This window comes from Pteropus medius, unplaced genomic scaffold (assembly GCF_902729225.1).
Source record: "Pteropus medius unplaced genomic scaffold, Ma_sr-lr_union100, whole genome shotgun sequence".
In the NCBI taxonomy this organism is placed as follows: domain Eukaryota; kingdom Metazoa; phylum Chordata; class Mammalia; order Chiroptera; family Pteropodidae; genus Pteropus; species Pteropus medius.
In genome coordinates, this window is record NW_024342469.1 from 6,438,716 (window position 1) to 6,454,317 (window position 15,602).

At 36.3% G+C, this 15,602-nt stretch overlaps 1 protein-coding gene and 1 pseudogene across 12 annotated transcripts in view; one reads left to right on the plus strand and one right to left on the minus strand.

Moving 5' to 3' along the window:
- Positions 1–15,602, plus strand: part of MRTFA (myocardin related transcription factor A) — a 170,927-nt gene that overhangs the window by 56,967 nt on the left and 98,358 nt on the right. For 10 of the 12 annotated variants that reach the window (XM_039863383.1, XM_039863381.1, XM_039863385.1 and 7 more), the window contains one exon: positions 5,457–5,718. Coding sequence is in view for 5 of the 12 variants with exons in the window: in XM_039863375.1 (XP_039719309.1) it covers positions 5,457–5,718 (262 nt within the window). In the remaining 7 variants the exon portion in view is untranslated. Of the gene's footprint in view, positions 1–3,196; positions 3,318–5,452; positions 5,719–15,602 lie in introns of those variants that run through there. The other 2 variants (XM_039863382.1, XM_039863384.1) reach the window with 2 other exon arrangements.
- LOC120603087 (uncharacterized) lies at positions 4,889–5,008 on the minus strand (annotated as a pseudogene).

A 15,602-nucleotide genomic window follows, 5' to 3' on the forward strand; every position in this document is an offset into this window, starting at 1 on the left:
TCTACTATGTTGAAGATAAACTGAGGAAAGTCAAAGTAAAAACCTATCCAGCTAAAAAGAAAGTTCATTAATTGATTAACAAATTTCATACAGAATTTTTTTTTTTTTTCAGAAGAATCATAATTTGGTTGCATGAAACTAACTCTCGTCATGGGTCATAATAGAGAATCTTGCTAGTGTATACTTTTTTAGAGTTATCAGCTCTCTGCCTGAGTGCTTCCATTTCCCTAACACATTTTGTGCTGTTGCCTCTAGTTACATATGCCGCCCGGCACCAGCAGAAGGCATGCAGCCCCAAAAGGGAGCAGGGTGGAGAAAAGATGAGGTGGAATCAGGCCAGCAAGAGAGGGAAACAGATGGGTTGTGGGAGATGACCCTGCCCTGTGTCATTTTTGTTCTGGCTGCTACTGATCACATGTGAATCAGCAGCCAAGAAATTGGAGTTGGTGATCCTATGATGGAAAAGAAAGTTCGATCTTGGACTCAGTAGAATTATAAATTTACAACACTAAAGCAGGACGCAGATTTTTTTCCTTTGGTTATTTTAATCACTTTTCCTTTGAGACATTTAAGAAAATATTTTGTTTGAGATAGAACGTTAAAATTTTTATAAATAATATGTTACATGTAATCTGAGATAAATATTACTCTTAGTTTTTTTTTACATGCAAGTTTTATAGTACAATTTTAGGAGTATTCAAGAATTGATAGAGGATACTTAATCCATGATGGCTACACCTCAGCATTTTTGGATATTGTCTCCAGATTGTCATAGTTTACCAGAACTTTCTCCTGTGGGTTATTTAAAAATGAGTCAAAAGTAGTGTGTTTGCTAGAGAAATACATTGTATTATTTTATGCCAAATATTCACTTTTTTGTCAGTGCTTGTGGTTGACTTCTGTTAGGCTTATTTTCTAAGGTGAAGATAAAGGAAACCTTGCTTTATGTCTCACTAAGTCTTCACTCCATTCTATGGAAGAATCTTATTTTTTTAAAAAAATATAAAATATTATCAAACAAACACAAATGTAAGAAAATAATAGTGTAATGAATCTGGATGCGCCCGATACTCAGCTTCAACAGTTATCAACATTTTGCCACTCTAATTTCATCTAACCCCTCCCCAATTTTATTGGGAAGGATTTTATTGTAATACAGTTTAATTTTAGCATTTTAAAGAATATATCCTGAAACTTTTGAAATCTCTAAATTAACAAATGCCACTATAGTATATAATTTACCCAATAAAAATATGTGGTAAAGTATGTGCATAAAAATTTTAAGTGACTTTTTCACGCCCTTAATGATCCTATAAATGTAGAACTCAATTTGTTACTAAGCTATTAAAATAAATTCTGAACGGAGTACTCACTAAAACGGTTTTTCACATTGCTTCGTCTTTCATTCCAGGAAGTGGCAGACTCAGTCATGTTCCACGTCACTACAGAATTTGATATTCCTTTCTTTAACCTATTAAAAACATATGTGTTCTAAGAAATATCACTTTCAGGCTTTTTCATTATCTCTTCACGCCAGCACTAGGCTTGAGTTGACTTTCTTTTGAGGGCCATTTTTTGCAGTTCCTTTTTTAAAAAATCATTTTCCAGAAGTACTGGTTATATGTGTTAAGCGCATGCCAGGATTACAGACTCTTGCAGTTCAACTTCATGCTGCATTAGAAAAATCATGGTCATCATGTGGTGGATCTTTATTGTCTCTTTGGGAGCAGTAACATGTGAATGTCATATCTCTGAATCTCAGCAACAATAATAATTCAAGGAGGAGGAAGATATGTTCCAAATTAGTGAACAGTAAATTAAAGAATATTTTAAAGAATAGATAATTTATTTTTTTAAGCTTGGCGAATAATGAGTTAGCTTAGTAAATTATTTTTTTAAGGAGAGATCTTGCCAGATCAGTTTTAAATTATTGTGGTAGAAAAATGTACAACATTAAACTTACCATCTCAGCCATTTTAAAGTATACAGCTCAGTAGTTTAAGTACATTCATGCTGTTGTACAGCAGATCTCTAGAACTTTTAAATCTTGCAAAACTGAAACTGTACCCAGTAAACACTATTGCCGGGCCATTTTTAATGGGGAAAAAAAATCATTTGAAGTGAGAAATATTCATTTACATATTAACATTAAGTGTGTTAGACTCTTTTGTAATTACGTAGAGAATGAATTATGAGGCATTTTCTCCTAATCTGGTTAAGACTGTAAAATTGCTGGTGCTCTTTTATTCTCTTCCCCTTCTCCCAAGTAGCATAAAATTTTACTTAATCTCAGGCTAAGTAATAGTACCACAGATGTCAGTTAAATCTGAAATAATGGGGTTTTGCTATTAAGAACTTTTTATGTGAAACTATGATTCTAGCTCAACAGTTTAACTAGAGTACTTAAATGAAATGAGGTTTGCTGGTTCCTTTCCTTGACTTCCAAACATTATTCTAAGTATTTCTATATCTTTCATGCAGTCTTCCTTATTATCATTCAGATTTTCCTTAAGATGTGTCTGTCTTGGGTCCAGATCATCTTTAGGTATCTTTTAGCTGATTCTGTCTTTGTTCAGACAAGTATTTATCAAGTGCCAGTTAATGTGCACATGCTATTTGCAGGGTCTCTCTACTGTGTACACAGTTGTTACCATCTCAGTTAAATTTCTGTTTTCTAATGAGAAGAATGAACTCATGTAGCCCATGATTTAATAACCGTTTTCCTCCAGATTTATTGAGATATAATTGACATATAGCAGTGCATAAGTTAAAGGAGTACAGCATTATGACTTGACATACATATATTGAAATGGTTACCACAGCAAGTTTAGTTAATATCCATCATCTCATACAGATACCAAAAAAAGAAAAAAAACCCTTTTTTTCTTACGATGAGAACTCTTGGGATTTACTTTCTTAATAACTTTCAAATATACAGTAGTGTTAACTATAGTCACCATGCTGTACATTACATCCCAGGTCTTAGAACTGGAAGCTTGTACCTTTTGGCCGATCACCTTCATCCAGTTTTCCTACTCCCTACCCACCCCCACCTCTGTTGACCACAAATCTGATCTCTTTTTTTTATGAATGTGTTTTTTTGTTTGTTTTTGTTTGTTTTATTTTTGTTTTTAGATTCCAAATATAAGTGAGCTAATACAGTATTTGTCTTTCTCTTACAGACTCATTTCACTTAGCATAATGACTTCAAGGTTCATATGTAGCCGCAAATGGCAGGATTTTCTCCTTTTTATGGCTGAATAATAGTGCACTGTATATTAATAGCAGTTTATTGAAAACCTATTACTGTATGTGAAGTAATTTTTCTTAGGTTTTAGGACTAAAGTTTTGATGCTATCCTCCTCCTACAACTTAAGACTTTTTTAATTTTATTTTTTATTTTTATTTTATTATTTTTTTATAGGTCAAAAATTATTTATTGAAAGAATGAGTTTCCTAAAGCAAAACCAAGAAGCATCAACTAATTCTTACCAGAATTTATACAGGAGTGCACATTTTTACTACACATGTTTATTCCAGAAGCTGAGATTTTAAAATGTCCTTCAAAAACCATTTTCACCTGCCTAAATTTTTGTTTTTTAAACACACACCTTAGGCCATCATCCTTGGGCATGTGTGTGTGCACATATGTATCAGGGTATTGAGAACTAGCGTCTTCAAGAGTTTAGCCCTCAAAGGATCCTTGAATATCATAAAATTGAATCTTTTTAGTCTGAAAAGGCTGCTGTTAGGAAAGCAACGTGCTTTTTCAGTTAATGGCAAATAATACTGAGCCAGATGGATTGATCATGTATAACAATTGTTTTTTCCCAGTACCCACACAGACATGGCTTAAATGATGATAAGTCATAGGCAAGATAGGAAAAAATTTTGAAGGTTAGATTCCGGATTTTCTTAGTAGACATTTGTTGTTTTCAAATTCCTAAAATTGTTCAAACCCTGAAAAATCCTTTTCCCAATGTTTGCCCATACTGCCTCTTAAAATAATTGGGTTCCTAATATTATTTTCTTTTGATCTTGCCTCACTCAAGTCTTCTTCCAGCCATTTTCGAGCAGAGTCCTTCTTAATATCTTTATTCTTTTTAATGTCATCCCCCCCCACCCCCCATCGTAATTGCTCTGATCTGCCTCTTTTCCAATTTGTTTTATATTTTATGAGGTAAATCAGTCAGAACTACACTCAGGTTTGAGTACACCATAGCCTTGCATGAAGGTAAAATGCGGTGGTCTTTAGTTTCCAATGTCTTTCTTCATTTCATGGCTTCCCAATATTTTGGTGGTTTCTTCATCTGAAGCAAACTAAAGTCCTCACTGAAGTCTACCGATCTCCTTTCTAGATTAAGAACTATAGCTTTTCATTATAAAAGCAACATACATTTCATTACAAAAGCAATATAAAAGCATATAAGTATTTTAGAGAAAAATTGGAAACTAAAGAAAGTAAAAAGAGAAGCATTTTTCATAATCAACCTTTTTTGTATTTTGGTATACTTATAGTCTTTTTTTCTCTCTGTATAATCTTTTTATATACGAGTATGCATTTACATCTTTCTTAAATTTAACTTTAGAGAAACATTTTCCACATTTTAAATGCATTATAAAAGTTATTAATAACTGCATAGGATTTGGTGAATGAATATATTCCTAATTCACTTACCCGTTAATTCCCATGTTATTGAAAAGACTTTCATATTGTATGTAGTCTTTGTCATTTTCGAAGATCCCGTCCTCATGTTGGCAAGGTGTTTTGTTTTTAATATCCTATTCCTGGGTACTATGATTAAATATTCATGAAGGTTAAAATATTTTTGCTAATAACCATCATCAAACAGACATCTCTTTTTTTTTTTTTTTTTTTTTTTTTAAATGCCTACAGCACCTGGTATTCCAAGGTGGTCTCCTATCCAAGAACTAACCAGGCCCAACCCTGCTTAAGATTCCGAGATCAGACGAGATCGGGCATGTTCAGGGTAGCATAGCCATAGACCAGACATCTCTTTATTTATATTTCTTTATGGAATCTAATGACTTGGGAATTGTTTTCTTAAAGAAATTTTCTTCCTCAGATTGTGTTGGTACAATATGATGCTTAAGTGTTATTTCTCAAGATATTTTCCCTTAGTAGTAGGAAGGTAACATTGATCTCATAGCCATTTCTCCTTGGCCACTATTTCCTTTTATCCCATCGTATGTGTGTGTACACAGCTTTTATTTGAATTGTATGTTGTCCTCCTGAGTGATGTAGTTGCAGTCTCATGTGCTCTAAGCATAGTAAATATTAATTTAATAATGATGCAGCTTTGCTTAGGAAAGTTTTTAAGAATAACGGTAGCTTGCCAGTAATATAATATATAATATTAGTATTCAGCATATACTCAGTGGAATAGTCTCTCCACAGTGATATCTAAACTTTTTGTTTCTCCTTCCATTTCCAGGTTGCCATCACGAAAGCCAAAGTGGATTTCTCCAGTGTTGTGTGTCTGCCCCCTTCCGTCATTGCTGTTAATGGGCTGGACGGAGGAGGGGCTGGCGAGAACGATGACGAACCAGTGCTGGTGTCCTTGTCTGCGGCCCCCAGCCCCCAGAGCGAAGCTGTTGCCAATGAGCTGCAGGAGCTGTCCTTGCAGCCCGAGCTGACGTTAGGCCTCCATCCTGGCAGAAATCCCAATTTGCCTCCACTTAGTGAGCGGAAGAATGGTGAGTAGATAATCTTACTATTTCTTCTAAAATAGAGAAATAGTAAGTTCAGGTGATCATTATAAACCCAACATTTCCTGCCCGGGTTATAATTGCTTTCTAATTTGTCTTCCTACTTCTTTGCTTCTCCTTCTCAACCCCTTCCATGTATTCACTCATTCAGCCAATATTTATTGAGCATCAATGTATTATAAACTGCTAAGATTAGGGATTAAATGGTAAAAAGCCTCTGTCATTAGATAATTTACCTTATTCTACACTTTGTCAGAGAAATCTAAAACTCTCTAGCTTAATACTTTTCACTGACCGCCCAATGGGATATAAACAAAAGCAAAATAAATTTCTGGACATGTTTTACAAGGCTTCGCAGGAAATGAATGATACCTTTCTTTTAGCTTCTTCTCTTACCATTCCTCCATTCCTAGTCTTTGCTACAGCCTGTTAACTGTTTTTAGTACTATTTATAAACCATGCACACTTACCTCAAACTTTTGTTAATTTAAAAAAATTTATAATTTGTTATAAAATATTTAAGATTTCAAAAAAGGTATAAAGAGTAATAGAGCAAATACGGCTCTGCACTCAAATACCACTGGTCTCATGTCCTCGCCATGGATCTCCACCCATCCCCAGAGGTAACTAGTGCCCTGAGTTTGGTATTGCATTGCAAAGTGTTTTTTTTTTTTAACATATGAATATATTCCTAAACAGTATATAATATCGTTTCTTATTTTTAAACGCATATAAATTATATATTGAGAGAGAACTGTATTGTATATATTCTGCAACATCTGTTTATTGTTCAGTATTTATTTTCCCTGTTATTAAATATCGTCTATATTTTGTCTAATCTATGAATCCTGTTTTTCCCTACTGATCTTTAATGCCAGCCTTACTGTTTCTCTGTGTGTAGTTTTTAGGCTGTCTTGTTTCACTGGTCTCTACTCATCTCTGTGTTGTACTACATCTTCTTAGGTATTATTGCTTAATAATTAGCCTTTTTATCTTTTAGGCTGGGTCTCTCCTTGCCTTTTTCTTCTTCAAAATTGTTTTGGTTTTTCTCGCCCTTTTAATTTTCCATAATTTTTGAGTCAGCTTGTGAGGTTCTGCCAAAAAAACAAAACAAACAAACAAAAAAAACATTGGAATTTCTTTTTAACATTTTACTATTGAAAAATTTCAAGCATATGATAAAGTAGAAAAACTTTTACAACGAACACTTTTATGTCCACTTCTTAGTTCTACCATTAACTTTTATACTACTTGCTTTATAATAAAGCTGTCTATCCTCCATCCCCCCATCTGTCCATCAGTCCATCTTTTTTTTGGAAGCACTGCAGACACCAGTATACTTCCATTTTATTGAAGTAGAACTTTAATACAGAATAACATAAATTGTAAATGTCCTGGTGGTTGACTTATCACAGAGTGAATGTACTTGTGTGTAATTACTACTTAGTGGAGAAATAAAACATCACGAGCACCCCACAACCACCCCTTTTGTTTCTTCCCAATCAGTACTCCCTCTTCCTGCCTGAAGGAAACTACCATCCTGATTTTTAATGCCATAGGTTAATTTTGCTTGTTTCTAAACTTTATACAAATGGAATCATGCTGTATGCATTTTGTTGGTGGATTCCTTGATGTTTTTGAAATTCTTTGTATTGAATTGTGTGTGGCTGCAGTTTATTTTCACTGCTGTATAATCAGTCCATTTTATGAATATGCTGCAATTTGTCCTTTTTACTTTTGATGACTATTAGGGTGGTTTTAGTTTGGAACAATTATGAATAATGATGTTATGACATTTTTGTACATGTCTTTTGGTGTACTTGTTGGGATTTTGATTTGAAATATATCATTTATAGGTTAATGAGGAGAATACGTATTTTAAATATTGGGGCTTTCTGTCCATTAGTTAGTTTTCTCTCTTCAATTAAATAGGCTTCCTTTAATGTCTTTCCATAGAGTTTTATAATTTTCTTCATAAAGGTCATGCAAATATTTTATTAGATTTATTCCCAGTGTCTTTTTTTTTTTTTTTTTTTTGTGGATAAGTGGTATATTTTTTTATAAGATATTTTTTTGACTGATGCTGGGGGATTGAAATATCGAACCTTTTCAGAACTCCAGTGGCTTTTCAACATCTGTGCAACTGCTTGGTATAGACCCCTTTCTTGCTGACTCTTGTTCAGGCACCATTCCCTTTGAGAAGCCTGTCTTAAATCATATGCAGTGTTAGGTGTTTCTCTTTTGGTTTGTCCAATTGCCCTTTATCATAGTACTTTATCACCCTGTATTTTAATTGCAAGTCTTCACTCTGCAACATGAGTGAGCCTTTGAAAACTGAAAACATGCCTTGTTATACTCCTGTCAAAACCCTTCAGTGTCTTCCTGTAAGGCTTATGATGAAATCATAGTTCCTACAACGTGGCTTTGGTATCCTCTCTGACCTTACCTCTGTACCCTAGCTTACTCTACTCTGCTTCAGCCACACCGACTTTCTTGCTGTTTCTTGAACACATCAAGTATGCTTCTGTTCCAGGGCCTTGGTCCTTGCTGTGCCTTTACTGAAGTTCCTGCACAAATGTCTGTTCCTCAGAGAGGCCTCCTCTGCCTATCTTAACTAAAATAGCACCTCCCATTACTCTGTTCAGCTTTCTTTTTCTTTCAAGCAGCTATTATGATCTCTCTGTGCATGTACGTATGTATGTGTGCGTTAATTTTGTTCACGGGTGTATATCCAACTCTGGCTCGTAGTGGGAACCCAGTAAATATTTGTTGAGTGAATAAATGAATGGTTTACTTGTTTGTCTCACTAGAGGGAAGAAATCTGGTTTTACATCTATAGTGGGAATAGTAATGGAAACTCAAGCAGTTTTTGTTTTGGGAAATAGTGGATACTCAAGCAGTTTTCTGTGTGTTCTTTTTCCATTTCTAATTTCTACTCCCACCTTCCCCCCAGATGGCAGAGCATTAAGCTTATGTATCTGTTAAGGGGAAAGAGTTAGTCCAGAGGGAGGAGCTGAAGACAGGAAAAGAGAAAGGATAACTGATGGAGCAAGGTTCCTCTGGAGATGGGAGAGGATGGGCTCCAAGGGTTTGGCTTTGTGTTGAGCAGGAGTAAGGACCGGCATTCCTCTGGGATAGGAGGAATCACACTAAAGATCACGACAGACAGCGAACAACAAACCTCTGATATCTTGGGCAGAAAGTGGAGGAATTTGGTGCCGACAGTTGTGATGGTCTCAGTGGAGTAGAAGGCAACTGTTGCTGTTAGGGCAGAGATGTTGGTGTATCTTCAGCGTTTTTCTTTCAACTCTTTGGCGTATAAATCAACTGAATTTTTTCCCATTTTGAAAAACAACTCTCTAACCTTCCCTTTATAGTCAAGGTCCTGAAAGAGTAAGGTACAGTCACCGTCTCTCCTTTCTCATATCCTAGAGACTCACTGCATTCTGGCTTCTCTACCCACCTCTCTTCAGAAACATTGCCAAAGTCCTTAGTGTTCTTTTTGCTGTAGATCAGGTAGGCACTCTTAATCCTGTCTGACCTCTCTGCAGCATTTGACACTGTTGGCCACTCCCTCCGACCTGAAACTTTTCCTCCACTGACATCTATAACATTACTCTTCCTTGGCTTTTTAAACTCTGCCTTTCCAGCCATTCTGTATTCTGCTCAGAACTTTTGCTGTCTTTCTTTGTGCACTTTTTAAATTTTATTACTCCCCAGTGTTCAGCCCTAAAGCTTCTTTACTTTTTAGTCTGTATCTTCACCTTGAATGATTTCCCCCAGAACTTTGGCTTCAACCAGCATCACGTGCTTTTGATTCCTGTATTCTGTCTCCAGGCCAAGTCTTCCCTTGAGCTCCAGACTCGTGTTTGTCTGTCTCCTGAACACTTGCACTGGGTGTGCTACAGACACAGTGTGCTCAGTGTTAAGCTCATCTCACCTGCAGTCCCCACTGAATTCTACATTACAGGAATTGACACCACTTCCACCCAGATGTTCAAACCAGAGGGTTGTTTTGTTTTTTTTTCTAAATGAAAACTTCAAAAGTTGTATTAGTTTTATAATCAGATAAAGCATAGGAAAAAAGAAAAAGTCCTTCATAATTACACAGTTCAGTGATGGCCAGTGCCAGTAGTTGATATATGTTCTATCATGTTTGTTCATTTATATACTTTTATACAGATATACTTCATATAAATAATTTCCAAGTAATATTTCATGAGATTTTTATGTTATTCAACAGTCTTAGAAAACATTTTTCTCTGCTTGTTATTTGAATTGGGTGTATACAACATTTACCCAGTCTCTTATTATGAGACCTTTACATTGTTTTTATTTTTTATGTTATAAATAATACTGTGGTAAACATCTTGGTATATAAATCTTAGTGCAGATAACTGCGGGACAGACTCCCATAAGTAGATGAAAAGATAGGGACATAAAGAACATTTTCCCCTTCTGATTGCAAAAGTAACATGTTGGGGTATTGTCGACTGATGGTTGTCGTGTCAATTCAACACCACGAGGAATCAATCTCCAATTTGGGATGTGGTGATGAAGGAAACTTTATTCAGTACAGACAGCTTATTTGTGAGACAGCGTGACCATGGAACAGCTCCATAGTGTTACAGCTCAGTAATGAAGCAGCACGCCTGTGAGGTGGCCCTGGGACCAGGCCACCTTGGGGCCAGGCCTCTCTGGCTAGATAGCTCTTTTCTGCTCTGCTGCACCTGCTCCTGTCTGGTCCACTCCACTCTTCTCTGCAGAGACATCTTTGGTGTTTCATCTTCAGTGTTTCAGCTCTAGCCAGGGAAAGAGTCTTAAGCCTTTGGTGGAAAGGGACAGTGTGCTCTCCAAGCTAGAGAGGAGCTGACTTAACACAGACAGAAGTTCCCACTTCTGGTCCCTGACTGGTTTGTCCTCATGGATTTTTGGTCCAAAAGGCACTGTCCTGATTGTTCAGAATGGAGCCTCTCTGGTTGGTGAAGGTGCTGATGAAGATATAGCTGTGCAGCTGTGATTGGATGGGGGAAGCCTCAGTTCTATTGGTTGAAATGCTGTTCCAAGAACCCCTTCATAAGGTCTGGCTCAGATGGCAGGAACACAGTGCAGGCAGTTCAGTGTGGGAGGTAGGCAGCTTAATGCAGGCTTATCCCTGAAGTGCAGTTTGCGTGAGAGGCTCTTATGTAGGCTCTTGTTTTTTTAATTTTGAGCCCCATTAACCACCAGCCACCCTTCTTAGTAGGTATTTTCTTTCTCAGGGTTCACAGTATTAAGTTAAAAAATATTTTAAGTCAGTATTTCCAAATTGTCCTTCAGAAGGATTATAACATAACTATTTTGGGAAGTAATTTTTTAATTCAGTCTCCCTTCTACCTCTTCATCTTTCTTCTGTCATCAGTTACCAATTTTTGTAGATTCTGTAATGTTCATATCTACTGAATTTATTTTCTTGCCATATTTACAGCTGCCACTTAGTTCAGACGCTTAGTAATGTCTTACTTGGATTACTACAGTGGCCTTCTAACTGGTCTCCCCTTGTTTCTGATCTTGTCCCTATGACCACCAGAATGATCTTTCTAAACCATAAATGAGGTTACTGCCCTCCTGCTTGAAATCAGTTATTGATTCCCCATTTCCTCCAAGATAAAGCTTATGCTCTTCAGCATGATAAACCAAGTCCTTCATAGCCAGCTTTTACCCTACCCTTTGTCTCTTCCCATGTACACTAAATGATTTGGGATTTCATGTAAGAGTCACTTTCACATCTCAGTTCCTCTTCATGCCCTGTTTTTTTCTTCCTGGAATAACCATCCTTCTGGGGCTGACATTTCTGTTCAGTCAAGAATCAGGGGAAGGTGCTACTTTCTTCAGGACTTCTTCCTCAGACTTCAAACTTAGGTTAGGGGTTAGCTCTTTCGGTGTTCTTCCAAAGTGCACTATGCATAATTATCTACTTATTTGTTATTACATTTGACTAGAGGAGAAGCTTTGTGAAAGCAGGGATTATGTTTGTCTTATTGTGATATTCTCAGTGTTTACCTAGAAACTTTAGTGTGCTAATGAGCCAACCTGGGGCTTGTTAAATGCAGATGTTGGTTCTGTAGACCTGGGTGAGGCCTGAGATTCTGCATTCAGGTGATGCTAATCAATGCTGTTGGTCTGAGGACCACACTTGAGATAACAGGGTCTTAGAATGCAGTAAGTTGTTCAGTGAATGTTCAGCGTATGAACAAATGAATGAATGAAACTAAAACTACTAACTCACTGAAACATTGACTTTTTGGATTTAAGTAATTGAGAAAAGAAGTGATCGTTGACTCTGTCGCTGGACAGAAAAAAACACTTATTCAGGGTTTTGATTATTTGGAAGAAAGCCTTTCTGAGTTCATCCCTGTATAGGTGAAGTGTTTGGTGAGTAATTCTTTTGTTCTCTTAATTAGTGATAGAACATTTAGACCAGAAGTTTTAACTATTTTTTTAAGTTGAAAAACTCTATACATTTTAAATTTTATGTATAAGCCCAGTGCGTAAAACACCTGCTGTGATTGACTGACACTTGAATGGAGGAGCCAGACCCCCACCTACTTGGCATCCTTCGTGCCCCTTAGGCAGCTCTCAAAACAGCACGAGTTGAAAACGTCTGATCTAGATCATCTATCTGCTCTAGTTTGAGCTGTGTCTGAGCCAACCTCTTCAGGTACTAGAATAAGATTTCCTAACTGCCAGGAGCCCCAAATTGATTCGTTGTGATCATGCTTAAAAGGAAATATGGATACTTGAAATCGACAAACATAATGGTGTATATAAATAATACTATCATCATTTTAAGTTTCACTTTGCTTCTTCATTTAATGGCGCATGCAGTGTTCTTTAGCTGTCTTTTCCTTACATATCCATTCCTCCATAATATTATCATTTTGGCAGGAGAAAAATCCAAGAAAATGAAATTGTGTTCAGCATTAGAAAGGAAGCAATGATGAAATACTGGTATTAGAACAACGCTGAAGGAGAGGAGGGGCTTAATAAAAAAATACTCTATGAGAAGTTTGATGACTACAGAAAATACTTTATGTAGTAGATAGAATGTCTACCAGTGACCAGAAATACTAATTGCTTAGCAAAAATCACTAAAGTAACTGTCAAAATCAGATTCTGTTATAGAGAAAATAGGAAGTATTGATCAGTTTAAGAACTAGAAAGTTGGCAAGTAGCTGTTTCCTGGTATAACGTGCTTATTGTTTCCTTTTTTATCTATCCAGCAGCCATTAGGTGAATGTCTGGATGGGGCAGTATTGTTAGTGTCTAATTGCAGGGCTTTCTTGGCCATAATTGGGTCTTCTGTTTGTATACCTCAGTGGTGCTTCTTCCTGTCAAAAGGAAAAAGAGGCTGGAAAATCACTATTATATTTTCACTAGTTCTGCTTTGCATGGTTATTTGTAAGGAGGTAAAGGTAAGAGCAGAAATGGAAGATCCCTGAGAGGATTATGAAATTAGAAAGTGTGGAGATTAGAGCAGAATAAATTCCAGAGTTAGAGGAGGTGCTTTTTTATGGATGATATATTGTATGTTGAAAGGATGGAGTGAGAAATTTACTTCTTTTTCAGAAGCTTAAACAGAAATTCGGTGATGTAGCAAGGGTCCTCACAGGGCAGTAGGCAGTCAAGACCCTGTTATCTCTATTTCCTGAACAGAGGAAGTTGGAGTGCTGATGAGAGCAGGTGCCTTTGTTTAACCCAACCCTTATCGGCCTAACTGGAAAAAGTTGGTAGAGAAGTTTCAGGGTGTGTTTTTAAATTTACTCTTCTGTCTTCTGAGGACTAAAAGATTACATTGATCTACCTGGGGATCTTGTCTAGACAGGGTTTGGAGGAGGCTGGAAAAACCTCTCTAATTATCTAACCCCATCCCCTTTGGCTCCAGCTAAAGAAGTTCCGGAGCACATGGAATGAATGTATCATACTGGAAATTTTAAGTTTCACTTTGCTTCTTCCTTTAATGGTGCATGCAGTGTTCTTTAGCTGTCTTTTCCTTACATATCCATTCCTCCTTCATAATAATCTGATATCAGATTAAGTATGAATGAGTTTCAGAACTGGCTGATACGGCTGCATAAGGCTGTTTTCAGGAGCCTCAAGAATGGAAGCTGAAATACCTTTTGCTTTTTCTCATTGCCAATATATTGTAATTTAGTCATCTTATAGGCTTTTGTGGGCAAACCTGAGCATTTTGCCATTTTTGTATTTCATGGCTTCTCTGGGAAAGTGTATTCCATGAGCTTTTGGAATATAATCCATTTATAAATTGGGGACTTGCTTAAATCCTACGAAGTGTGCCTCTTGAAGGTTGGGAATTATAGAGTTAAGAAAAAAGTGAATAGTAATTACATGGAATGTATTACTCAGAAGGAATTGCAGACAAAAGTTAGATAAATTAATAGATGACAAGAGTTCATAAAGGTTTCCAAGAGAAAGCTGGCATTTTGGGGTTATATTCTTGACTTTTTATTTTGTCCTTGATTTTTAAAATTTACTTCAGGACAGTCATTTGTACCTATCTACAGTTCTACTGTTGTTCACTACTGTGACCATATGGAAATTAATATTCAGCAGATATTTATAAAGTGCTTATAGTAAATAAGACACCAAGGAAGACATTACATTGAAAGGTAGAAAGAATAAGTTATACCACAGCTACTAGTTTTTGCATCCTTCCCTCCTGTTCCTTTAATGAACATATCATTAGCTCTTTTATCAGAGCTAATCAATCCCAAATTACTTTTTCATTTTCATTTTAGGAACTACAAAGTAAATTTGGGGCTAGTGATCTGTTTATGGGCGATACTTTTTGGGTCATGCACAGAGGTTGAGTACCAGGCAACATTTTAAAAACTGGTAAGATTTACCTTTCCTCTTCCCTGCTTGGTACCCCTTCCTAGGCATCCCCTAGGTAGTTATTCGGCACTTCTTGTGTTCTGGTTAACAAATTCTTGATTAGATGTTAAAGCTGATGAGAACTTTGTATGACCTGAACTTTTGCGTTTTGAAAAGTCTCATTTTTGAGAAAGTGCCTTTCTCCAACACACTAGTGATTGAATAAATAAAACTTGAAATATCACTCACAACAAATGAAGAGGAACCTTCATTTCTGAATCACAAATGATTCATGATCCAACCCATATGAATAAACTTAGAGATCAGTGGGACAGAATATTTGAAATGAGGTCTGCAAAGCTTAAAATGCTTATACTATTCATCCCCCTTGAAATTAGATTGGTGATAAATATTTACCATTCAAATCATTTTTTTTTCTTTTATTTTTTGGGAGGAGGATAATAATATACATCCAGAAAAGTGCATAAATCATGTGATAGTTTATAGAATAGCCGTAAAGCAAAGAGCTACTCAGCTCAGTGCTACTCAGCCCAGCTGTAGCTCATTGTAAGCCCCAAGGAAGCCTCCCATTGCTTCCCTTTGATCACAGCTCCAGCTCCTCTTCCTAGGAGTAACTGCTATTTGGACTTCTTGAAAATCATTTGTTTTACCAGTTATGAAACAGTGTAGTTTAGTTGAAGTTTATATGAATGGAACTAATCTGTATTAGTTGCTCAACACATGTGGTATTCATTCAAGTATATAGCTTTAGTTCATCCATTTTCATTACTGTATAGTCGATGCGCCCATGAAAAATTATTCCATAATTAAAAAAAAATCCATTCTGTTGGTGAACATTTGGGTTGTTGCCAGGTTTAGGTTATTATAGTGTTGCTGTGAATGTTCTTTATGTATCCTGGTACATGAATACAGACATTTATACATAGGAACAGAAATTCCTATAATATGTATAGTAATATAAAATTATTAGATAATAC